The sequence below is a fragment of the Pantherophis guttatus genome, chromosome 9 (assembly GCF_059756535.1).
Source record: "Pantherophis guttatus breed Tessera chromosome 9, ASM5975653v1, whole genome shotgun sequence".
Taxonomy (NCBI): domain Eukaryota; kingdom Metazoa; phylum Chordata; class Lepidosauria; order Squamata; family Colubridae; genus Pantherophis; species Pantherophis guttatus.
In genome coordinates this window covers 13,205,127-13,231,651 of record NC_142071.1, presented here as the reverse complement: position 1 = coordinate 13,231,651, position 26,525 = coordinate 13,205,127, and the positions used below count along the sequence as shown (strand labels likewise).

The following is a 26,525-nucleotide window of genomic DNA, read 5'->3' as shown; positions in this document are numbered from 1 at the left end:
GAAAGAATATTTGAATATGATTGACTGAGCTCCCAGACAGCTCCCTATAAAAGAGCTGGCTTTTAGAGGGACTGGCTGCTGGATTGTAAATAGTTGCTGAATAAAGAGCTGTTGTCTGATGCCTGTCTCCAGTCTCTTCAATCCACCTATCTAACACTGGCGATGAGGATGGGATCCTGAAGAAAATGCTGAGACCAAAAAGAGCTGACAACAAAACAATCCAGCCCAGTGGCAAACACGAACGGTGGCCATCTTGCGTGCCAAATTCAAATGCTCAGAATTGTGGCAAGCATGTCTGCATTCCACCTGCCGGCTCCATTCAACCCAGCAAAGGAGAAATGGGGCACTTAAACATCATGAGGTTTGAGTGCTTCATGGAAGCAAACGACTTCCTCGGACTGTTGGACAACTGGAAAAGAGTGCTGTTCCTGAGCCACTGTGGGCACGACATATTTGACACCGCTGAAGCCCTGTCTGAACCAACTCTGGTACAATCCATACCATGGCAAGTGCTACAAAACGCACTTAAAACACACTATGCTCCTGCTCCATCAAAGATGGTGAGGCATTACAAATTCTGGCACCAAATACAGCAGATGGAGAATCTATCAATCAATTTGTCACTGCACTATGAAAAGCCACTGCCCACTGTGAGTTTCAAGACTTGGACGATATTTTAATTGACCAAATAATTTGGGGCATAAAAGGCCTCCAGCTGCAGTGAAGACTCTTGGCAAACACCAATCTAACATTGCAGGCCGCATTGGACGAGGCAAGTTCAACCGAGTCATCAAACAGGGCAGCTGAATCCCTTCAGATGCTTGCTACAGCTCCAGCTGCAATGAAACAAACTGCCACTATACATAAGAACCATCACCAAGATGAGGAATCTGAAAGCAGCGAGGATGAGGTCTATCACATAGAAAGGAAGAAACACACAGAGCAAGAGAGTAGGAGGCAACCATATGCCAGCTGTGGGGGGCAGCACCCTAGGGCATCCTGCCATTACAAGGACACCATATGCCGCCGATGCAATAAAAAGGGACATTTGGCAAGAGTCTGCCGAGTGAACCTGCCCACTAGTTATTGCACAGACACAGACAGCCCTAAAGCAGAGGTTTCAAGATCTTTTAGGCGGGAAAACTGGAATCCTAGGCGCGAAGCTGCTAACGCAAGAGTGCCAGAAACAAATTGCCAGACTAGAATAGGGCAGGTGAGCACTGCCTGCAGGAAGAAATTACATGTCACTGTGCAAATAGAAGGGTCACCCTGTGACATGGAAATCGACACTGGCTTGCCGGTAACGATTATCTCCTGGCAAGTATTGAAGGCTGCTGTTCCAAGACTTCAAAAACACCAACTAGAGCGCCAACACTGCGGCTCAGTGACTACCAGGGGAATCAGATCCCTGTCATCAGCTGCAGAACCTTCATGGTCCAGTTCAACAAATTCTGGGGTGACCTGACATTAACAGTTGTTGGTAGAAACCTTCCAAATCTGCTCGGGTTGGACTGGTTCGAGTCCCTTGGACTGGGTGTGACCAGCATCAACACCATCACCAGCTCGTGGGCCGATGACCTGATCCAGGAATTCCAAGGCATTTTTAATCCGGAATTCGGCAAGTATGTGGGCACCCCAATATCATTCAGTCTGGACCCCAAGGTGGCACCGATTAGGTTGAAACCCCGGAGGATTCCATTTGCCCACAATCCCCTTTTGGGTCTCTTTGCAGGGGACTGCCCCACACTGGTGGCATTGTTGCCCCATTTTACGAGATGGGCCATATTCCTGTCGGAATACTGCTACAAACTGATTCACCAGCCCGGAAAGACTTTGGGACATGCCGATGCTCTCAGCAGATGCCCTCTGCCTGACTTATTGGATGACCTGACCCCAGGATTCCCTGTTCTCCTCATTGACTGCCTGGACTCTGGCCTCGTACTTCTGCTGCTGTGGCAAAGCACTTGGCTAAAAATGCAATGTTCAAACAACTTTTGAACTGGGTTTGGAGGAGATGGCCAAAGGGCCCTTTTGGCACAGAGTTTAAGCCATTTGCAATATAGCAACACGAGATCTCAGCACAAGGGGGTTGTTTACTGTGCAGGACCGGGTAATTATACCATCCAGTTTAAAGTATTCTGTCATCCCGGGATTGTCTGGATGAAAGCCCTGGCTTGTAGTTTTGTATGGTGGCCCAATATGGACCAAGAGATACAAGAGTGGGTAGCCAAATGCGAACCCTGCCAAGAATCACAGCCTGTTCCCTCCAAAGCAGCCATCCAAGAGTGGGACTGACCGAGAGCCCTCTGGTCGAGGATCCACATCGATTTTGCTGGGCTCTTCCATGGCCAAATATTTTTAGTAATCGTGGATGCCTATTCCAAATGGATGGAAATAATCCTAATAGCTACCACCACAGCGGATGCAGTAATAAAAGTTCTCCGCAAAATATTCACAACTCACGGGTTGCCTGATGTCCTCGCATCGGACAATGGCCCGCAATTTACAACCACACAATTTGAAGGTTATCTTGCTGAATTGGATATACGCCATGCTCTCATAGCACCCTTTCATCCGGCCAGTAATGGATTGGCTAAAAGATCTGTAAGATTTGCCAAAGAGGCACTAGGCAGGTTGGCACCAGGAGATTGGCAAGAGTGGATAGACAAATTCCTCCTGTACCAACACATAACCCCCAGTGTGGTCACAGATAGAAGCCAGGCTGAGCTATTGATGGGTCACCGGCTTCGATCAGTCTTAGATCACCTGCACCAAAACAACGATTGAAATGCAGAACTGCACCAAGTCCTTTAGCATCGGGGACCTGATCCACTCACAAAACTTTACTGAAGGACCCCTATGGCTACCTGGCAAAATAGAGAAAATCACAGGGCCCAAGTTGTATAATGTTAGACTAAACAGACCAATTATGCAGCCGCCTCAGCTCTAATAATGATAATCTAGAAACTGAACGAAAAGAGTTTAATTCTAATCCCTTCCTAGCAGATTCAAGCCCGATGGAACTGGAGAACGCACCTGAAAAACCAGGAATCCAGTGATGCTCCTCCAGCGAACCAGTTCCCGTAGAAGCCAAGGCCCCGCCCGAAAGTTTCCAGGACTTTCCAGGGGCGGAGCAAGAGGTAGCAGCAAGCACAACCTCTCAGCCTGCCACACCAACTGAACCACGCAGATCAAGTAGAGCTAGTAAACTCTGCACCTACCTGCGCAACTACGTATGTAAAATGGTTTGCTGCATCTAGGAGGGAGGGGTGTTAGATATTGACAGGATAGTTCTCCCTCTGGTCCGCTATTTGGGCGTGAAGAATACTTGAATATGATTGGCTGGGCTCCCAGACAGCTCCCTGTAAAAAGGCTGGCTGTTAGAGGGACTGGGTGCTGGATTGTAAATAGTTGCTGAATAAAGAGCTGTTGTCTGAAACCTGTCTCCAGTCTCTTCAATCCACCTATCTAACAAACACTGTGTACCTTCTTTCATGTCTAGACATTGAACAGTTGTCTTCCCATACGCACAATGATATTGTTTGCTACAAGCTGGTATCAGAAAGACATTTCTGTTTCAATAGCAATGACCTCTTTTTAAAAAATGATATTTCTTTTTTTGACATCGTTTTACCGTATCACACTTGTAAGGTTACTATCTTGGCAACTCAATTATAATTTGGAGCACCACTGAAATGGAAAAAAAGCTGTGTCTTCTCTGGCATCTAAGAGAAAAGACTCAGAATGCTTTATTTTGCCTCTGGAACAAGTTGAACATTTAAGCCACCTTGCAATGTCTGGGTGGATGAATTAAAACACATTTTACTTTATTTTCTTTTCCCTGCCCTTTTCATGACACTTGTCAGTTTCCTTGTGCATCAAAATAGTCCCGTGACCCAAAGGCCTGTCAGCTGGCTGTCATATATTTGCCAGAGGATAGCAACAATCCATTTTCGAGCATGATACTTCCTTTCTGATTGTAAATGATGCCAGGCTGAAATTTCTTCAAATACACTTTTGATTGTTGCTTTCAGGGAAAAGGACAAATTGTTAAAAGGACTTTTAACAATTATTTTTTCTCATTCACTCTTTAGGAGGTGGAATGTCATAAAACAAGCCATTTCCCTGCTCTCCACCATTTTACTAGTGACAACAACACCAAAACAAACCCTTTAAGCTTTGTGTGTCTCTCTGTGTGTTGTATGTTTGTATTATCTCCTCCTCCCACCTAAAGGTAGTCCTCAATTTACAACAGTTTAGTTGTAAGTGACTATTCAAATGGCATTGAAAAAAGTGTCTTATGACTATTTTTCACACTTATGATCATTGCAGTCATGTGATTTATATTCGGATGCTTGACAACTGGTTCATATTCATGACTGTTGCATTGTCTGGGGGTCATGTGATCATCTTTTGCAACCTTCTGACAAGCAAAGTCAATGTGGAAGACAGATTCACTTGACAACCAGGTTATTAATTAAATAACTGCGGTGGTTCGCTTAACAAAATGTGGCAAGAAAAGTTGTATAATGGGGCAAAGCTCACTTAACAAATTTCTCATTTAGCAACAGAAATTCTGGGCTCAGTTGTATTTGAATAACTAAATGCAGCAATGACTTTGACAGACCACATTGATTGAAAAAAAGGTGCTGAATAATGTTAGAAAGTGAAACCAATGCTAAAATCATGTGAATGATTTCTTCTCAGGCTGTAAAATATGAACTGTTCACCTTCTCCATTTCCCCTCCATCTGTTATAATTCCTTGCCATCTTTATAAGTTTAAAAACAAATCAGCATGCATGTTCCCTTGCTCACCACATTTGCTGTTTCCATTATTGTCAATCTTTGCTAAATATGATGTCCCTGAAGGCTTTAGTAAATCCGTGTATTAAAGGTACAAAGGTTTTAGGGATTTGCAAGGACATCAAATCTCTGTCTTCCATCAACATCTTAAGTAATTTCAGAGAGAAAATGCAAAAGGGGATAGGGGGCCAGGTGTCCTAATTAAGACCCATAGATAAGACCCATCTGGTTCCCTTTTCGTATCTGAATACTGATTATATGTGCATTTCTGCTAATATTCTTTCTTGCTCAACATTATTTTTATAATTCTACAGCAACTAAACTCTTGTAGCTTCAGAAGGGGTTGGTGGAATTGTTTATTTTTACCATATTTTTTTGTCATCTGTTCATAAAGATTATTGTGAAAAGATGAAAAATGGAGCCTCCAACTGTTAAAAACAAGGCAGGTGGATGCCCATTAGAAAGTTCCATTTAAGAAGCTTTTTGAAGCTAAATTCTAGACACTTCTTTCAGTTTGGTCAGTCCAGGAAGTTATACTGCCTTTCAGCTGTAGGAACCTTTTAAAAAAAAATCATTTCATTTTACATCTAATGAGAGTATTGAGCTTTGAACACAAATGCCAAGGATAAATGGACTTTAGAGAACCAGTTGGATCTATTCAATGGCTGATGGAGACTTCAGGGAAATGTTTACACAATAGAGAATCTTGATTCAAAGGCCAAATTGTGATTCAGTACCATGGACAACTCAGTGAATCTGGCTTAATGCACATCATAATATGATGGAATGGAACTCATGGTTTGGGGCTCATAAACATGTTTGGAATTTTGAGTGTTGCAAATAATTGCCAAGTGTTGGGGGAGGTAATCACAAATTTGATATTTTCTGGAAGGAATACTGATATAACTGCTCTCTGCCACCCCATCTAAAATAGCACTTGTTCTCCAGCATTTCTTCATATCATCCAGGATGCTTTTTTTTATCTTGTAGCAATAGCAATAGCACTTAGACTTATACATTGCTTCATAATTTACAACAGAGTCATCATATTGCCCCCAACAATCTGGATCCTCATTTTACCAACCTCAGAAGGATGAACCTTGGTCAACCTTGAGTCGTGAGGATCAAACGCCCAGCAGTGAGTTGAATTAGCCTGCAATACTGCATTTAAACCCCTGCACCACCACGGTTCCTAGTTGTTCTGTAACTCACCATTGTCTTCTAAACAAAGCACCAAGCTGCAGCCATATTATTCTTGTTCTTGTTGTTAAGATATACATAAAGCCTGAAGACTTTCTTTTAGAATGAAGATGATACTGAAAAGCTTGTTTTGTAATATGCTATAGTCCCATTTTTTAATTATTTTACTTGCTTACTTACTTGTGAAAGAAAATTTGATGTTGTGGTTAAGGCATCTTCTTAGAAACTAGGAGACTAGGGGGAAAAAAGCCTTTTTTTTCTTTTAAATGCCTCTGACGATCCAAGCTGAGTTGCCTGATCGTCAGAGGCATTTAAAAGAAAAAAAGTCTCTGCAGATCAGGCAACTCAGCTGGGATCATCAGAGCCTTTTGAAAGCATTTTTTCTACAACCTCTGAAGAGGTTGTAGAAAAAAATGCTTTTAAAAGCCTTTGACGATCCTAGCTGAGCCGTGCGATCATCAGAGGCTTTTTTTTTACTTTTAAAAGCATTTTTTCAGCTGAAAAGGTTGTAGAAAAAATGCTTTTAAAAGAAAAAAAAGCCTCTGATGATTGTGCAGCTCATCTGGGCATGGGGAGGCGAGGGCAGGGATTTTTGCTACTGGTTCTCCAAACCACCAGCCTCCATTGCTACCGGATTGGGTGATCCGGTCCGAACCGGGAGCATTTCACCCCTGCATACAACTCCCCAATATATAATTGGAATTAAGCATCGAAAGAAAATAGTGACTAGAAACATTACTATGGAACTGGGAATTGTGATTAAAAAAATTAACAGTAATTAAAAAATGGCCACTCTCCCAGATAAATAGCCACTACAGCTGTCCAGCTTCCTTGGTTTGAAAGAACAATCAGGTTTCACAAATGAAGAAGCCTGTATAGATCATGAATGGATCATACAATCTAGCATTTATTGAGCCACATGGTTGATTTGGGTAACCACTATTACCTGTCTTCATTGGAGACCCAACAGGTGCAGTTAGATCATATGGCCATGATAACTTGTTTAATTGGCACATATTCTGTTTTGTGAGTATTTTACCCTAAGCATTATAATCAGCGTGATTATTTGGATAAAACTGAAGTTCTTGCATGATTCTCCAATGATACTGTAGGTTAGCTCCCATTATGACTCACATCATGGTCCATAGAAAGTAATAGCTGAGAAACATCTGACAGTGCCAACTATACTTATCCTTCTCTTGGAATAGGGTAGGCTACTAGTATTCCCAACATCATAGATCCTATTTTGGTATCTCCTTTCTGCTCCTAAGACTCCCAGAGATTGATGAAGGAAAAAAGAATCAAGAATTGCTTAACGCATTGTAAGCCGCCCTGAGTCTCTGGAGAAGGGCAGCATATAAATTTTTTTTTAAAAAAAATAAAGAAAAAAAATAAAGAAAAAAATCCATATTCCTAAAATAAGAATATTTTACAAAAAGGAATAAACTGTCTTATTCCACCATACAAGAAAATGATGGCCAACCAATTTGACCATTTCTATCTTAGAAAAATAGTTTTATTTAGTAGAGCACTAAAACAAAAATGTCAACACAAACACTTTCTTGAGAGTGAAAGGGTGGGGGAGACTTGTTGCAGGCTCAGTTTAGGTCAGATGTGATTCCAGTCCTTTCCTCCAAAACATTGTGGGGCCATTAATTTCCAAAGTGTCTATATTGTGTGGCTAGGCAAAGGCATTTAGTGCTGTGCAGAAGAAGAAGAAAAAACCCTGTATTTGTCTCTCTTGGCTTTCATTCAATTCAATTGAAACATACTTTTGAATTCTTTTTATATGTTTGCATTGATGACAGCCAACCACTTTGCTCTTTTAACATTGTAATGGAGAAAGCAGAAACGGCACATCTTTATTAACTGAAAACAAATGATAAAATTAAAACCAATGGAAATAAATGTTATTCTCTTTCTCTCTTTCCCCCTCCCTCTCTTCTTAAATATAGGAAGGGGTTTTTGTTTTATTTTGTTTTTTGTTTATAAAGAAAACTTTACGCAGCATAAAATTGCCTTGCCCAAACCACTAGCTCTAAGGAAGACACATTTTAAATTTGCACCAGATTTTTTAAAGCGGAATTTTAAAAAGTGTGCTGGAAATAAATAGTATTAGCCAGACTATAGCAAGTACTAAACATTCCATTAGCACAGGACTACATTCCAAATGTTATTGTTTTATGCACTATGATCTGGTGGCTTTCAACCATTTATATGGCCCTATAAAACTGAACACCATATTATTATATAAAATATTCTGTAGGACATACCTATGAGAAACAAGAAAATGAATTTAATCATAATAAAAACTTTATTCTCTGAGAAGTTGTTGGAGTAAACAGTGTATTTCCAAGGAAAAGCAGATAGGGAATGCACTATTGTCCATAAAATGTAAACAAAAATCTAGTTTTTATTTGTGAACTCTGCCTTGCAAAAAGTTGATGCAAGCAATAGAAGTCAAATTCACATACAATCATACCAAATATTTTTCCTACTGGTTGTGTGGGCGTGGCTTGGTGAGCATGGCTTGGTGGGCAGGTCATGTGACTGAGTGGGCATGGCTAACTTGATGTCATTCATGGCAAGATGTGATGCACAGCAAAGCTAGGCCTAGGACTGATCCAGGCTGCAGCTTCCAGCTCTCAGCTGAAATGGAGGGAATTGAGGGCTGCTTTAGGTGACACCAAATGTACCGGAATGGGCAGTGCAAAAGCAAGTTGCACTTCACTTCTGCATACTAAGGCTTCAGCCATCACTACCGCTGCTTCGGCCCACCTGCACACACACACTTGCTGCACACATGCTGGGGCTCATGCTGTGTGCCTGGGTGGACCAGGCACTTTCTGTTGGGCCTCCCTCCCGGAGCTGGGTCTGAAATACTGCCGAGCCTTGCTGAGTGTGGCAGGCCTACTTCCCCGCCATCGGCCTCAGGCCAGGTGAAGAGTAGCCACATGGGAGGAAGCTGGGCAAGTGATTGAAGGAAGAACTTAGCTGGACCACATGATTGAGGCAAGTGAGGGAACTAGTCCAGAGAGCAGCAGCAGCTGTGCCACTGCACTAGCATGTCTCTTGGCAAGTGAGGTGCGAAAAGGAGTGACTGGGCGGGGCGAGCAGGTGGGCAAGGCAAGTGGTGAGTGGTGACCGGGCGGGGTGGCGGGGCCAGTCAGAGGTCATATTTACCGGTTTGGCAAACCATTTAAAATAGCCGCTACAGGTCCATGCGAACTGGTCTGAACTGGCCGAATGCCACCTCTACTTATAGAGTGTTTAGTGTTTTCTGATTATGTGGTTATATTTCAGTCCCCCCCTCTCTCCATGTGGTCTGCATAAATAAACATTAATTAACCTTTCCATGTTTTTCCCCAGCAACTTAAGCAGATCCAGAGAGCAAATCATAATGTTTTTATGATAGATATGTTGAATTCACATGCTATGCTAAGCATAATTTTTATTGCTTTGGATTTGGGAAATGGCATATATTGTATAAACAAGCTATAGCAATTTTGAAACCGCTGTTCAATGACCTATTAGAACATGATGCAAACCAGTTATGTTAGAAACTGAGCAAAACAGACAATGGCAAAATGCAGATTCATTTATCAAAAGGAAAATTTCTTCAGCACCTTTAGTTGTGTCAGGTAGGTGTCAGGAACAAGCAACTAGATCTGCACACATAAGGTTCAATCCAACTACATTAGTATATTCTGCCTATTATACAGAAATCTCCCCAGACTGACAGCCTTTGCCTGGGAACAGATAGATAAGATCTATGGAGCTTAAGGGGAGGGGGGTGTCAGTTCTGGATCCCTTATGTCTGATCAAGGATTCAAGGATAATCAGTTTGAGACCTCTCCCCTGCCTGGCTGGAAATTTCTCAACAGTAAGAAAAGGTCCAATGGCGTTTTTGAGTAACTTCTTTTTAACCTTTTAGTTTCTGAATACTGGTTGGGGAATTCTGGGATACATTTTACATTCTGACACAGAATGTAAATGGATAAGATTGACAAATGCTGATCTAGAATCAGCCTTCTGGATTTTAACCTGTATGCTTTGGAAGTTCAAAGCTTATTCTATAGGTTTCGTATGGAAGGGATACAAAGAATATAATACATTCATTGCCTTTTAGTTGGGATTGGTGGAAGATCTTTCTATGGTGTGACATCCTCATTTTTGCTTTTACAGGAACGGCCACCAGTGAAATCCTCCCAGAATCTGTCCCATCTGCTCCAGGGACACTACCCCATTTTATGCAAGAACCTGATGATGCATATATAATTAAAAGTAACCCAATTGTGCTGCGCTGCAGAGCCATGCCAGCAATGCAGATCTTTTTTAAATGCAATGGGGAGTGGGTTCACCAAAATGAGCATGTCTCAGAGGAGAGCATGGACAAAATCACAGGTAAGTGATTTTTCTTTACCAGATCCATTCATATATTGGGAATTTTGAAAGCAAGTTAGGAAACTTATAAAATGGCTGTCAAGGCAAGGGCTTGCCCATTCACAATTGGGCTACCCCAAGGGACATAACTTGTTGAATGTTGAAAAGCAACATTTTTCAGTTGCTTACAGATTATATACAGAAAATATATGATAGGGCCAAGACTCTGGCAACTGTCAAGAAGTGTGCATCACAAAGGTATCATGAAAGAGACTTCAGCCCTATGCTCATTAACTTACAAATGTATTAGAATTGCAGAGAAATTGTAAAAATGGGTGACTTTAGATCATATTCTTGAGCCTTAGTGAATAGTTTGGCTTGTTTATTTGCTTGTTAGCTAGCAGAAATGTGGCAGCTATGAAGATCCAAAGAGAAAGATGGCTTCCAGGGCTGACAGGTTGCCCACCTTCAACTGAAAGGTGTGTCCTGAAATAAGAGGAGCACAGGAGGTTAATTCAGTCAGTCTCTAACCACCTCTCCCTCCCTTTGGCTTATCAGGGAATTTATCATGGAATTGCTTTACTAGTCTATCTGCTTTCACATCCCAACTCTTAACCCAGGTGGCTTCAGACAAAGGGTACCCTTTCCAATGTACTAAATATTGTAATCGACCTGTATGTAACCTAGAGTCTAAAATCTTCTCAACTTTATAATGGGTTTCCCCTTGCACCACTATCAGCTTGGGTGCGGGTCCTTTCTGTAGCCTCAATCATGAGCTAACAGTGAGCTTTAGCAAGCTGCTGTAAAAGACTAAATGCACTTTCCCTAATATGCATGGGAGGCTAAGCTGAATTGTCACTGGGTTAATTACTTTCATTATAGGAAACGGCCCTAAGAATTTAGGTCCTAGCTTTTTGCTGGGCAATTTCAACTTAATGTATTTGGTTGACAGGTAAACTCGATCTCCCACATGGAAGGGGGGCTGGAGAGATTGGTGCTTGTCATCTTGTTTTTTGTATGCTTCTGCGGCTTCTGCTGGTGCCTTCTTGGTGTCTTCCCACCCCTTTTTTAATGACTCCATCCATTCCGCTAGAATCACGGAGGAGGGTGGCTCTCTCGGCAGTTCGGGCATGGGGGTGAAGTCCATGCTGCTGGTGACTTGAAAACGGGTTAATCCAGTGTGGCTGTGCACACCATTGTTGAAAGCCATTTCCATGAAAGGTAGCAAGTCTGCCCAGTTTTCTTGCTGGTAATCCACATCTTTTTTTTTTTTTATTAAAAAGTTTTATAAGAAATACAAACAATTTTCTCCCCCCCACCCTTCCCCTTCCCCACATAAATTATACATTTTCTTATACATAAGAAATCCTCCATATATATGTTTCCCTTAAAGAAAGCATTAAAATAAAACATTTTAATTATATTCGGAGTTGCTCTTCTCCTTCTTCCCTCATTCCACAACAAACCTTCTTCTCCTCCTCCTTTCTTTCCCGTCCCTCTCTCCTCTTCCCTCCTACCTCTTCTCCCACCTCATCCTACTTCCTTTCCCTTTCCCCCACTTCTCTCTTCTTTTCCCCCTTCTCGCCTTCACTCCTACTCCTGTCCCCTTCGCCTGCCTTCCTCCTCTCCTTTCATCCATTCCTCTCCCTCCCTCTCCTCTTCCTACCCCCTCCTCCTCTCTCCTTTCTACCTTCTTTGCTGTGAAATATTTTCCTCCTTTAGTATCTGAGCAACTCCTATATTCTAGAATACACTTTCTTCTGCTAAGACATTTCTCTAATCATCACTCCCCCCCCTCCCTTATCCCCCCCTCCCCACCCCACCCCTGACTTCCCAGAGCAAAAACAGGGTATAGCATCTAACAAACATATGCTAAAATAAACTAACAAATTATAAAGTTCAAAGCTCCCACATGTTCTTTAACTCCCTTTGCTCCAATTCAACAACCTCCCTTTTATAAATTCTCAATACCAATCAAATTAAATTCATTCTTCCTACTTATATAGAAAAAAAACCTTTTTCTTAATGCATAATCCGATACTTTAGCAGTCTTACAAACAATAAAAATCATGAATAAATTCCATTTCTATACCAGAAAAAAAAAATTTCATCTTAAAATCTTGCACATTTTATCTCATATATCTTTTAAAATATTATAGTCTAATGTTAAGCATTTTAAAAATCTCTTAATACCTTTAAAACACTTATTTACCAAATATAAATTTCAGAATCTATAGGAGGGTATCTTTCAATTTTTCAATTAACCGTCTTAATACCTCTAACTTTTTAAAAGAACAACCCTTAACTATCCAAAACTAATTATCAGTTTACAATAAAATTCTGAGTTTAACATTAATCCTCTTTGCTTCAAAGGGTTAGACATCCTAAAAGCTTATACAATTTATCACATATATCTTGTAGAATAATATGACCTTATGTTAAACATTTTAAAAATCTTTTAATACCATTAAAACACATATTTGCCCGTTGCCAATTTCAAAATCCACAGGAGAATATCTTTCTTAATCTTCTGTTCTTCACTTCTTTTTGTATTTTTTCCAATCCTTTTTTTTAATAAATTCTTTCAACAATCCCCCCAGTTTTATTTTGGAAACTTTTAAAATAGTGATTTGAGGTTGATGTTTCTGAAATACTCGCTCTCTTCTTGAAGTCAGATTTTCTAACTTAAAATCCTCATCTCGTCTCTTCTGGTTTGTATAATCATTCAATCCATTTCTTTGTCCATATAGCCAAAATTTGTTGCCATAAAGATTGTCAGCTTGCAATAAAGAAACCATTTGTTGCTTTTCTGTCATTGGAATGGAAACGCCCACCAAAACCTTTGTTTCAGCTGTACCAGCCAATCTCTTAATCCTGTCCATTTCCTGATCTTCCAAAAACAAATTCTTCTGAATAATTTCCTGCTTATAATTTCCCAAGCTATTTTTTGAAAAAGCCCTTTCGATTGTATTCAGCAGAGCTGAAGTAAAAAAGTCTAGAAGTTCTTGAAAAGCCTGGACAGTCACGGCTTGGGAATTTGCTGATTCACCAGCCCTATTGTCAGCCATATTTCAGCTACTTTGTATTTATCCAGCTATCAGGACGACAATTCAACTTTTTCCACACAGTATAAAGACCAGATTTTAGTTAAAATCAGAACCAAATTCTTTTCCTCAATACCAAATTCTTTCCATGGACGCTTCCCCTTTAAAACTTTCTCTTAGGGTGTAATCCAGTAGCTATAAAGTATTAACAAGCCTTAACGAGCGCTTCCCCTGGTAGTTTCTTCCTCCCACCCTCAGGCGCCATTTTCTGCATATTAAAGCGGAGTTAAAGTGTTACTTGCAAATTTCCTTTTGTTTTCTCCTGATTTGCTCCATCTGCGATCGAAGTAAAGATGTTAAAAATCCCCCCTGTTGATTTTTCTGCAGATTCTGGTCGCAGCTTCTAGCTCCGCTTCAGCGGAGTCGTTTCTGGTCCGGAGTGGCTTGACAGGCTTCAATAGGGAGCCCACACCCTTTGCGCCCCAGGATTTCTCCTAGCGCACTTGGGGGGGGCTCTACCCCCGCCTGTCGACTCTTGTCTCTCCCCTTTGCCCGGGGAGAGGGTTCCAAGCCTCCAGACAGCAGTTTTTCGGCTGTTCTGGGACTTTTACGTAACCAGAGAACGGGCGCTCAAAAAAGAGCGTCTTCAAAGCTGCGGAGCCAGACAGGAAGCCTCCTGGTAATCCACATCTTAATATTGTTCTAGAATGGCATTTGTACATTCTGCGGCTTTGTTTATACTCGGATGGAAAGCTGAGCTAAACCCCTGAGTCGATCTGATGGATTTCATGAACTCTCTCCAGAACTTAGCAGTGAACTGGACACCTCTGTCTGAGATCACCCAGCCAGGCACCCCGTGTAGCTGATAAATGTGTTTTTTGCTAGTTTCTTGGCTGAGGGTAGTCCGGAGCAGGCAATGAAGTGGGCTTGCTTAGAAAACAAGTCAATTACAGTCCAGACAACTGTATTCCTTCTGCTTTCTGGAAACTCTATGATAAAATCCATGGCAATCTCTTCCCAGGGTTGACTGGGGTTAGCCACTTGTTGGAGGAGTCCAGGAGATTTCCCTGGCCTCATTTTCATGGTGGTGCAGGTGGCACAACTCTTTACATATTCCTCTACATCAGCTTTCATCTTTGGCCACCAAAACTGTCTTCGAGCCAGGTGGAGGGTTTTTAGGAAACCGAAATGACTGGCCAGTTGTGAGTCATGGCTGCATTGCAAGATTTGCAGCCTCAAATTGGTGGGGACATATAACTTGAATCGTTTCCAAGCTAGCCCCTCTCTCATGATTAGAGTGTCCCAGTTCTTATTTAGCCATTGGTTGGCTGGGAGTGCAGTTTTTAGTGCCCGTCAGTTTCCCCTCCATGGGGGCTGTTTGGCATTTGGTCTGGCCCCTGGTGGTGACTTGCACCGCTTGTTGTGAGGTGGGGATGATGGTGTGGATGACTTCTTCCCTCTGACTGTCATATTGTGGTTGACACCGCATCAGCTAGCAGAATATCCCCCCCCCCGGGGATGTACTTTAGCTCAAAGTTAAATTGCCAGAAATACTGCGCCCAGTGGACTTGCCTGGGGAAGAGATTTTGGGGTGTCTTTAGGGCTTCAAGGTTTTTGTGATCAATCCAGATCTCGAAGGACACCTTGCTCCCCTCTAAAAAGTGTCTCCAAGAGAGGAGAGCCCAGTGGACTGCTAAGCCTCCTTTTCCCATATCGCTCACCTCCTCTCAGTGTCAGTGAGCTTTTTGGATACATACGTGCAAGGCAATAGTCAATCTTGTGGGTCTTGTGGGCAGCACTGCTCCACTGCCATGTCACTGGCGTCAGCTTGGACGATGAACTGTCTCTCAGGGTTGGGGTGCTGGAGGATTGGCTCTTCAGCGAAGAGTTGCTTCAACTTCTCAAATGCTTTTTGACAATCCAGTGTCCAGGCCAGTGGTTGAATTGGGTGCAGCTTTGTGGGAGCCCCCCCCCCCCATTTTCAGTAGCCCTATTAGAGGCAGGGCCACTTCTATGAATGCTGGAATGAATTGTCTGTAAAAGTTTGCAAACCGCAGGAAGCTTTGGAGCTGCTTGCCAGTCTAGCACTGCTTTCACTTACTCTATTCCCTCACTTGACACTCAGTAGCCCAGGTAGCCCAGGGAAGTCTTATGAAACTTATATTTCAAGAGATTTGCATAGAGCTTGGCAGCTATGAGTTTCTTCAGCACCTGCCAGACTAACTTGATGTGTTCTTCTAGCAGCTTCCTAAATATAAGGATGTTGCCCAGGTAAACTAGGACCCCCTTGTACAGGTGCTCATGCAGCACCTTGTTAATTAGCTGCATGAAGACTGCCGTGGCTCCCTGGAGCCCAAATGGCATGACTTTAAACTGGAAGCTGCCCAGTGAGCAGTTGAATGCAGTCTTCCATTTGTCTCACTCCCTAATCTGTATCTGATAGTCTACCTTGGTAGTCAAGCTTCTCTTAAGTCTACCTTGGGGAATACCTTACCCTTCACTAGGTGGCTTAGCATGTCCTTCATTAGGGGGAAGGGGTAGGTGTTCTCCATGCACACGACATTAAATTCATGGAAACCAACACAAAGCCTCATCCCCCCACCTTTTTTTTCTTTAAACAGTACAAGGGGTGCCACTTTGGATTTTGCAGGTCGGATGAAGCCCCTAGCTAGGTTGACATTGATGTATTTTCTCAATTCAGCCATTATTTTAGGGGATAGAGTACATTTTTGGCTTTGGCAGCTTTGCTCCCAGTACAAACTCAATCGTGCAATCTGTTGGGCGGTGAGTGGGGAGGAAGTTGCCATTTTGCTCGTTAAAGGTGTCTGCCAAATCCTGGTATTCTTTGGGCACCTGGGGACAGCCGGGGAGTCCCTCTGTGGTGGCTGCTGTGCTCTCTACCCAGTTGGGATTGCCAGGGCTCATTGCCTGTTGGCATTTGTCTGGTGGGATTGGCGGAAGTGGCCCAATGCCTATTCACAATTTCCAGTAACCATCTTCCCACTTCATGGTCGGGCTCCATTTGTCCAGCCAAGCAAACCCTAGTACCGTGATGGCACGCAAAGCCATGTCACTTGGCACGTGCGGCCTTGTCTGTTTGTCTTCCGGGTTTCTACCATGCATGCACGTGTGATGATCAGCTGTCCTTTGTGTGTGCGACACTGCCAAAAATTGATGTGTGCATGTATGCCAGTCAGCTGATTGTCAGGTGTGCATGCGTGCCAGAACCCTGAAGTTCAGCTTTTCCAGTGTGATCCCTTCGCATGCATGGCAGTGCCGAAAACTGGCCTGTGCATGGGTGCCGGCTGGCTGATCATTGGGCGTGCATGCACACTAGAACCCAGAAGTTCAGTTTTTCCAGAGGGCAGCCCCGATGATTGTGCATGTGCTATGTTTCCGAGCAACCTTTTCAGCACTCAGTGCTGAAAAGGTTTGCCATCACTACCCTAGTATAACCAATTCCATCATTTTGGGGGCTACTATGAATCAAATAAATTCCCAGTGGTGGCCCACTTCCAGTCTTACAAGTTCTGTGACTAACATGGTTGGGGCTCTGCCTATTAGTGCCCCATCGACCTACTCAAACTGAATGGGGTGCACTAGGGGTTTTGTGTTTATCCCTAGCTTCTGAACAATGGGGAGGCTGATCAGGCATCTGGTGTAGCCAGGGTCTATGACAGCCTCTACATCCCCTTTGACCTCAGTTTCTGGTACTACTATCCAGGCCTTGATAGTGAAGGGATGGATTGCTTCATTTACCATCGGGTCCTCTTCGCCACTACTCCCACTCACAATGGGAGTAGTATATATAAATGTATATACAAGTATATACATTATAGACAAGTATATAAATATTTGTAATAGTTGTATTAAGGGATATGTGTTAATATATAGTATAATATAATATAATATATAATATAATATAGGTTTGGGTGTAGAAATAGGGTAAAGATGGTTAAGGGAGGTGGAGTGGGCAACCAAAGTCCATGTATGGATGGCTCCTCTTCTCTCCCCCAGAGGCCCTATGTGGTGGAGAGGAGGGATATCTCCTGAAAAAGGGAAGGGGGACATTATATATGTTTATGGGTGGGAAAGAGATTATTTATGTTTTGGGGTAATATGTATACTGTGTAGTTTTGTAAGATTTATGTTAGAGGACATAAGGAGACCAAAGGGAATATATAATATGAGGAATAGATAGGGAAATCATGAAGGTAGCTACATGGAATGTACATGGCTTGGGGGAAAAACACAAACAAGCAAGAATTGAAAAATCAATTAACAAAGAGAAAATAAATATTGTAGTTTTACAAGAAACACGTCAAAAGAAAGAAGGGGTGAATGAACTTAAATTATCCTGGGCTGATGTATATGAAAAGGCATTTGGTACATCAAAAGCAAGAGGGGTAGCAATCATTGTAGCCAAAAGGTGTGAATTTATGATAAAAGCCATAAGAAGAGACAGTAAGGGAAGATTTCTTATAATTCAAGGCTTGATTTATGGACAAGAGGCTGCCTTAGCAAACTTGTACGCACCTAATATAAACCAAAGAGAGTTTTATAATAGGGTATATAAAGAAATAGAAGAAGTCAAAAAAGAGTATGTGATAATGGCAAGTGATTATAATATGGTTATGGATAGCGGAATTGACAAATCCAACCTATCAAAAGCAGAAATAAAATATAATACAGATTTAAGAAAATTTATTTGTAGAAATAGAAGTGAAAGATGTTTGGAGAGAATTACATGGTAATCAAAAGAGTTATACATATTTTTCTGGTAAACATAAAAATTTTACAAGGATAGATTATATATTTGCAACACTGGAAATATTTTTTATTATTATTATTAAAAAGTTTTATCAAATATTACAACAATTTTTCCCATCCCTCCTCCCCCCTCTCCCCCCACCCCCCTCCCCCCACCACCCACCCCAGACTTCCCAGAGCAAATACAGGGTATAACATTTAACAAACATAAACTAAAATATGCTAACTTTCTGTAGGCTCCATACTCCCTCTTGCTCTTTAACTCCCCTTTCAACTAACAAAACATAATTCAAAAAGAAAATGTTGGTTTCATTCATAAGCTATTTGAAACTTTTTAGTCCAATATTTGTTTTGAATATAGTCAATCCATCTTCTCCATTCCGATATATATCTTTCATTTGAATGGTCCTTCAAGTATGCCGAAATTTTTGCCATCTCTGCTAAATTCACTACTTTTAATGTCCATTGTTCAATAGTAGGTAAGCCTTCCTTCTTCCAATACTGCGCCACCAAAAGTCTGGCTGCTGTTATTAAATTTAAAATCAATTTAGTCTCTATGACCGTACAATCTGTAATTATACCTAACAAAAAGAACTGTGGAATAAATTTTATCTTCTTTTTGAGAATATTTCGAATAATCCACCATATTTTTATACAAAAATGCCTTAATTTTTTTACATGTCCACCATATATGATAATACGTGGCATCATCACATTCACATCTCCAACACTTAGGTTGCAAACTTGGATACATACAGGCTAGCTTTTTAGGATCTAGATGCCATCTATAAAACATTTTATAAAAATTCTCTCTTAAATTTTGGGCTTGTGTAAACTTTACATTTCTAATCCATATTTTTTCCCACATTTCCATCATTATTGGTTCTTCAATATTTTGTGCCCATTTTATCATACAATCCTTAACTAGCTCTGTTTCTGAATCTATTTCTACCAATGCATTATACAACCTTTTTATATGCATTTGACTTTGGTCTCTAATTTGTTTTACCAAGTTTTCCTCATTTTGCAAGATACCAATTTTCTGATCTTCTCTCCATCTAGCTTGCAGCTGTCCATACTGAAACCATGTTTGAATTATCCTTTCTTCTCTTAATTGATTCAAAGGAGCCTTGGTAGTACAGTGGTTTAATGCACCCTGTTATTAACACAGCTGCCTGCAATTTCTGCAGGTTCGAATCTTACCAGGCTCAAGGTTGACTCAGCCTTCCATCCTTTCTAAGGTAGGTTAAATGAGGACCCAGTTTGTGGGGGCAATAAGCTGACTTTGTATAAATATACAAAAGTATGAAGGCTATTGCTTAACGCATTGTAAGCCGCCCTGAGTCTCCGGAGAAGGGCGCCATATAAATCAAATTAAAAAAAAAAAGATTTTAGTTGTAATATACCTCCTTTCTTATTAAGAAACTCTTTATAAGTAATCACATCTTGTTTTTGCTCTACACTTATATTGTCTATTGCGTGTCAGTATATTGTCTATTGCATGTCAGTCTGGAAAAAGTATCAGTATAAATTAAACGATAAATTACCAACATTGGTAACTTATTGTTTAATTTATACTGATACTTTTTCCAGACACGCAGTAAAGCATTTCTTAATATATGACTTTTAAAAGTCTTGTCCACTTTCTTATCATATAATAAATAAGCATACCAACCGTAAACCAAATCATATCCCTCAATATTCAATATTCTTTCTTCTGTTAAATTCATCCAGTCACTAATTGCTGACAGAACAGCTGCCTCATAATATAATCTTAAACTGGGCATTTTGAGACCTCCTCTTTCACGTATATCCTGCATTATTTTTTGTTTTATTCTCGGTCTCTTCCCTGCCCAGACAAAATTATTAATACCCTTCTGCCATATCTTCAAATTTTCATCTTTTTTAAGTATTGGTATCATTTGAAAAAGAAACAAAAATTTAGGTAAAACATTCATTTTTACTGCTGCTGCTCTTCCTAACAAAGATAATTGTGATTTTTTCCAATTTTCCATCTCTCTCTGTATTTTTTGCCACAACGGATCATAATTATACTTAAATAATTTCACATTTGATGTCATAATATAAACCCCTAAGTACTTAACTTGTTTTACTATTTCAAGTCCTGTTAGTCTTTCTAACTCATCTTTTTGATTTGTAGGCCTATTTTTAGTTATTATCTTCATTTTCCCTGCATTTATTTTAAATCCAGATACTTGTCCATATTGATTAATTATATCCATTAAATCTACAACCGACTGTAATGGTTGGGTTAAAGTAACAACCAAGTCATCTGCGAATGCTCGTAATCTGTAGTCATACTGCCTAATTTTAATTCCATTAATTTTATCCGACCCACATATCTTACTCAACAAAAATTCCAAAGTCAAAATAAATAATAATGGAGACAAGGGACATCCTTGTCTTGTTCCTTTTTCTATATTAAAAGTATCTGTTAAACTACCATTAATTATTATTTGCGCTGTTTGTTTCTGATATATTGCCTTAATAGATTGTGTAAAATATTCTCCAAACTGCATCTTTTCTATTATTTTCAATAAGAAATGCCAATTCAATCGATCAAATGCTTTCTCCGCATCAAGAAATATTAGCACCATAGGGATTTGGTTGTTCTTTCCCAAATATTCTAATAGGTTAACAACTTGCCTTACATTACTCTTCAACCAAGAGCCTTGGTAGTACAGTGGTCTAAGGCACCCTGTTATTAAGCTGGTTACTAAGACCAGCTGCCTGCAATTACTGCAGGCTCGAATCTCGCCAAGGCTCAAGGTTGACTCAGCCTTCCATCCTTTCTAAGGTAGGTAAATTGAGGACCCAGTTGTGGGGGCAATAAGCTGACTTTGTATAAATATACAAAAGAATGAAGGCTATTGCTTAGCGCATTGTAAGCCGCCCTGAGTCTCCAGAGAAGGGCGGCATATAAATCAAATTAAAAAAAAATTGTCTACCATTTATAAAACCAGTTTGATCATTATGAATCATTTGTTGCATGACTGTCATTAACCTATTTGCTAGTATTTTAGCAAAAATCTTGTAATCTGTATTTAAAAGTGATATAGGCCTATAATTTTTTGGCTGGGTGTGGTCTTGCTCCTCCTTTGGAATCAGAGAAATAAAAGCTGTCCTCCAGGATGGGGGTACATCTCCTCCAGATTGTATACTAGTAAATAATTCTTTGAGTGGTCCCACCATTTCTAACTGCAAGTATTTGTAATAAGCGGCTGTCAAACCATCCGTCCCAGGGGCTTTACCCACTTTCAACTGCTTAATTGCAAACATAATCTCCTCGGAAGTTATTGGTTGATTTAGACCCTCTCTGTGCTCTTTTGTAATTATAGGGATATTCTCTTTCTGTAAGTATCTATCTATATCTATACTTTGAATTTTATCACTAGCATACAACCTCGTATAAAATTCTAAAAATGCTTTTTTAATCATATTTTGCTGATAAACCTCTTTAGCTTTATATTCTATTTTCTCTATAGTCCGTGACTTTTGTTTTTTCCTTAACAGATATACTAACCATCTTCCTGGTTTATTAGCATTGCAAAAAGTATTATGTTTAGCATATTGCAAATTAGTTGCGACCTGATCTGCCATTAGCATATTAAATTGCCCTCGCAGTAAGTTAATTGCCTCTTTTATTTTCTTGTCTGCTGGATTCAATATTAAAGCCTGTTCTTTTTTTTTTATTTCCTCTTCTAAGTTCTTCCTTTTTCTTTCCTGTTTACGTCTATGTTTATTATTCAAATATATCAAGATACCTCTCATGTATGCTTTACTTGCATCCCAAACCATTTCCATCGATGTACCCTTATGCATATTTATAATGAAGAATTCTTTCATAAATTTTTTACATTCTTTTACATATTCCTCATATCTAAACAGATTTTCATTTAACCTCCAAGACCTCTTAAATCCCATTCCATACTCTAATTCCATCCAAACTGGACTATGATCCATTAAAACTCTTGGGCAGATCTTCGTCTTCTTCATCCTAGAAAAAAGATCATTAGTAATTAATATGAAATCAATCCTAGAGAAAGATTGATGTCTATCGGAAAAAAAGGTAAAATCTTTCTCTTCAGAGTTCCTCTCTCTCCAGATATCTCTCAACTCCATATCATCCATCATTTCAAAAAACGATTTTGGCAATCTAGCACGCGTTGAGATACTTTGCAAGAGCCCCTTCTTATCTTTTTTAGTGTCCAAAACTCCATTCCAATCGCCCAATAAGATGCATGATTTATAATCCCATTGTAGTAACTTGAAATGTAAAAGCTTATAAAAATTTTCCTGTTGTTGGTTTGGTGCATATACTCCAATTAAAAGTATTTTTTCTCCTTTTATTAAAAGTTCAATTGCTATGAATCTTCCTTGATCATCAGCTTCAATTAATTTGGCAATTAAGTCTTTTTTTAGGTATATAACTATACCATTCTTCTCGGGAGCAGGTACAACAAAATGTATACCTAACCTTGCATTTATTAAATATTTTTGATCTTTGCTTCTAATATGAGTCTCTTGTAGACAAATTACGTCATTTTTAAACTGTTTCAAATAATGAAATATTTTTCTCCTCTTTTGTGGTGAATTTAGGCTATTAACATTCCAAGTCAGAAATCTAGTTGCCATTCTTGGCATCCTGAAGCTTGCGGAGCATCTGCTGGAAATCTCCATGCATTTTGCTTTTGGGCCTTGCTCCTCCCACTGCTTCTGTTTTTGTAATTTCTTGAATCATCTGAAGTTGCTGCACTCTTAATTCTTCTTGATGCTTGGCTGCCGCTCAGGTCTGTCTTTGATCCTTAGGTTCTTCTATTTTTTCAGCTACCTCCAAGGCTTGAACAGTAGTCGAAAGTTGTATTAAATCTTCTTGAGTAATCAAAGCTCCCCTTTGGGCCTGTGCCAACAATTCTTCCTTCTCCCCCTTTCTTGCCCCCTCTGCTTCCGTCTTCCTTCTAGCTTCTGGGGACTGTGGGCATCCAGCCTTTAGTACATTGGTGTAAAAATCTCTTGCCTTCCACACTGAATTAAGACGATATCTTTCTCCTGAATAGTTCACCACTAGTCCAGCTGGAACCTCCCATCTGTACTGTATCTGACGGTTTCTGAGTTCTTCCACCAGAAAGGCATAATCCCTTCTGGCTCTCAACATTTGTGGGGGGGATTTCTTTCAGTAATAAAACTCCTGCCCCTGCACTTGAAGTTTGTTTTTAAAGGTGACTTGTAGGATTTCATTACATATTCTCCTTGTTGTAAAATAGACTACAATGTCTCTTGGTAGATGTTTCTGTCTGGCAACCCATGAATTGACACGGTAAATTTTGTCAATTTGCCATTCAAAATTTGCTTTTTGATCTCCCATTATCTGTGCAAATGCTTCTGAAAAAATCTCTCTCAAATTCTCTCGCTTATTTTCTTTGAGGCCTCTTATTCTCAAAGCAAATTCCATATCTCTATATTGTATCATTATCACATCGGCCTCTGCTCTTTCCATCTTATTCTGGACATCTCCCATTTTATTTTCCAAATTCTCATTAGACTGCTTGATTTCTTCCACTTTTTCATCTATTGCTTCAATATGGCCTGCCAGACCTTGGACTGCCATGATAATATCTTCTCTAATTTCCTGATTTCGTTTTTGAATGAACTCTTTAATTTGAGCCATCTCCTCAGCAACATCTCCAATTTTATCCTCAAACACTGATGTGATTTTTTTTCTATAACAGAGGCTTGTGTTTTAAGGGCTTCCTGCAACATTTCAAGTGTTAATATTGGTGGTTCCGTTGGAACAGAGAAAGATTGCAATTTGGACATTTGAGCTGGTGAGCTCCCAGCACTTTTAGGGACAATAGTCTTTATTTGTTTTGAAGCCATTTTTAGTTTCCAATTTAAATTTATTCAGCAACCAGAACAACAAATCCACCAAATCCAGAAATTTCCAGTCTTTAAATAATATCAATCCTTTTTTAAAAACACTGCTATAGTCTTTTTAACCTTTAATCTTCTTTCTTTCCAAGCCAAGATCTCTAATTTTAAACCGGGGCTGCCAGCGCTAAACGAAACTTTCCTTTTTAACTTTCACTTTCACGCCCCATTAAAGCTCAATTGCCATCTTGGTTTCACTTTCTCCCTTTAGTAAGTCAGAAGGAAGTAATACACATTTGGAGTTAAAGTTTAGTACTTGCAAATCTGATCTCTCCTGAGTTTGCTCAGCCTGCTTCAGAATGATGTTTTATTCCAAGCGTTGTTTGCAGGGGTGGTCACGGTGTCTTCTTCTGCTTAAAGCAGAAATGTCCCGGATCCAGAGCTCTGTTGGGCTTCCAAGGAGCTCTCACCCTTTGAGCCCCAGAATTGTTCCTGGGGCTTCTTGGGGAGCTCTACCTGCACCCGTCTGCTCTCTTCCTCCCCCTTTCCCAGGGAGAAAGTTTTCAAGCCGCTAGACAGCTGATTTGCGCTGTTCTAGCAGCTTTACAAGATTGTGGGGCTGGCACTCACAAAAGGAGCGTCTTCGGCACTTACAGTGCCACCGGAAGTCCGTAACACTGGAAATATTATCTGAAATAATGAGAGCAGAGATAAAAATAATTAAAATATCTGATCACGCAATGGTAACTATGGATATGGAAATAGATTGTGACTATAAACAGGCAAGTAGATGGAGAATGGAATCACAAATAGAAGAAAAGGAAATAGTGGAAGTTATTAATAAATTAAAAATAGATAAGGCACCAGGGTTAGATGGACTAGGCATAGAACATTATAAAAATTTTAAAGGACTAATGGTGCCGAAGATGAAGATAATGTTTAATAACTTGGGTGTTCGCAACTTGGGTGTCCTCCTGGATATGTGGCTGTCTTTAGACAATCCAGGAGGGCTTTTTTATCAGGTTTGCCTGATTTCCCAGTTGCGTCCCTTTCTGAATCGGGACGCCTTACGCACGGTCACTCACACCCTTATCACTTCCCGTCTGGACTACTATAACACTCTCTACATGGGGCTCCCCTTGAGGAGCATCCGGAGGCTCCAACTGGTCCAGAACGCAGCCGTGCAAGTGGTTATGGGGGAGACCTGTGGCTCCCATGTAACACCTCTCTTGCGCGAGCTGCACTGGCTCCCAGTGGTCTCACAGGTGCGTTTCAAGGTGCTAGTCACCATCTTCAAAGCACTCCATGGCTTAGGACCGGGATACTTACAGGACCGCTTTCTGACACCGCATGCCTCCCACCGCCTGATATGCTCCCACAGAGAGGGCCTCCTCAGGGTGCCATCGGCCAAACAATATCAGCTGGCGACCCCCAGGGGGAGAGCCTTCTCTGTGGGGGCTCCTGCCCTATGGAATGAGCTGCCCCCGGACATAAGGAGGATCCCCAACCTCCGCATCTTCCATCGTGCGCTGAAGACTTTATTATTTCAGCAAGCCGGCCTGACCGAATGAATTAACTTAAGTGGTTTTTAATGGTTTTAAAGGGGTTTTAGCTAGGGGTTTTAAATACAGCCAATGCTTTAAATTATTTTAAATTGTTTTTAATTTTTGTGTTGGTATTATTTTACCATGGCTGTACACTGCCCTGAGTCCTTCGGGAGAAGGGCGGTATAGAAATGTAATAAATAAATTAATAATAATAATAATAATAATAATAATAATAATAAGAATAAGAATAAGAATAAAAATGAGAAACTCAAGATCTTGTGGGACTTTAGGATTCAGACTGACAGGCACTTGGTCCACAACACACTTGACATAACAATAGTTGAAAAGAAAAAAGTATGGTTCATTGACATTGCAATACCTGGTGATGCACGAATTGAAGATAGGCAGCAAGAAAAAATCACAAAGTACCGGGACTTACAAATTGAAGTTGAGCGACTGTGGAAAAAGAAATCATGTGTTGTCCCGATTGTAATTGGAGCCCTCGGAGCAATACCCAAAGGGCTACCCTGCTATTTAGAAATTCTAAATTTGCCGGACTTGAACATTTTGACTCTACAAAAAACCACCTTACTCGGAACAGCTTACATCCTCCGACGATACCTTAACAGTTCCTAGGTCCTTGGTTAGGACTCGAGCTGCTGAGCTACTAACCAGCCTCAAAGGCTGTGAATCTCACTAAAGATTAACCAATAAATAATAATAATAATAATAATAATAATAATAATAATAATAATAATAATAATAATAATAATAATAATAATAATAATAATAATAATAATAATAATAATAATATAATGGAAGGGGGAAATATTCCAAGTTCCTGGAAGCAATCTCTGATAGCGAAACCAAGTAAAGATAAAATACAAA

General features: G+C 40.4%; 1 protein-coding gene across 3 annotated transcripts in view; it reads left to right on the top strand.

The window, feature by feature from the left end:
• Positions 1-26,525, top strand: part of UNC5D (unc-5 netrin receptor D) — a 696,347-nt gene that overhangs the window by 364,055 nt on the left and 305,767 nt on the right. For all 3 annotated transcript variants that reach the window (XM_034436892.2, XM_060693513.2, XM_060693514.2), the window contains exon 2: positions 10,190-10,408. In XM_034436892.2, the coding sequence (XP_034292783.1) occupies positions 10,190-10,408 (219 nt within the window). The remainder of the gene's footprint in view (positions 1-10,189; positions 10,409-26,525) is intronic.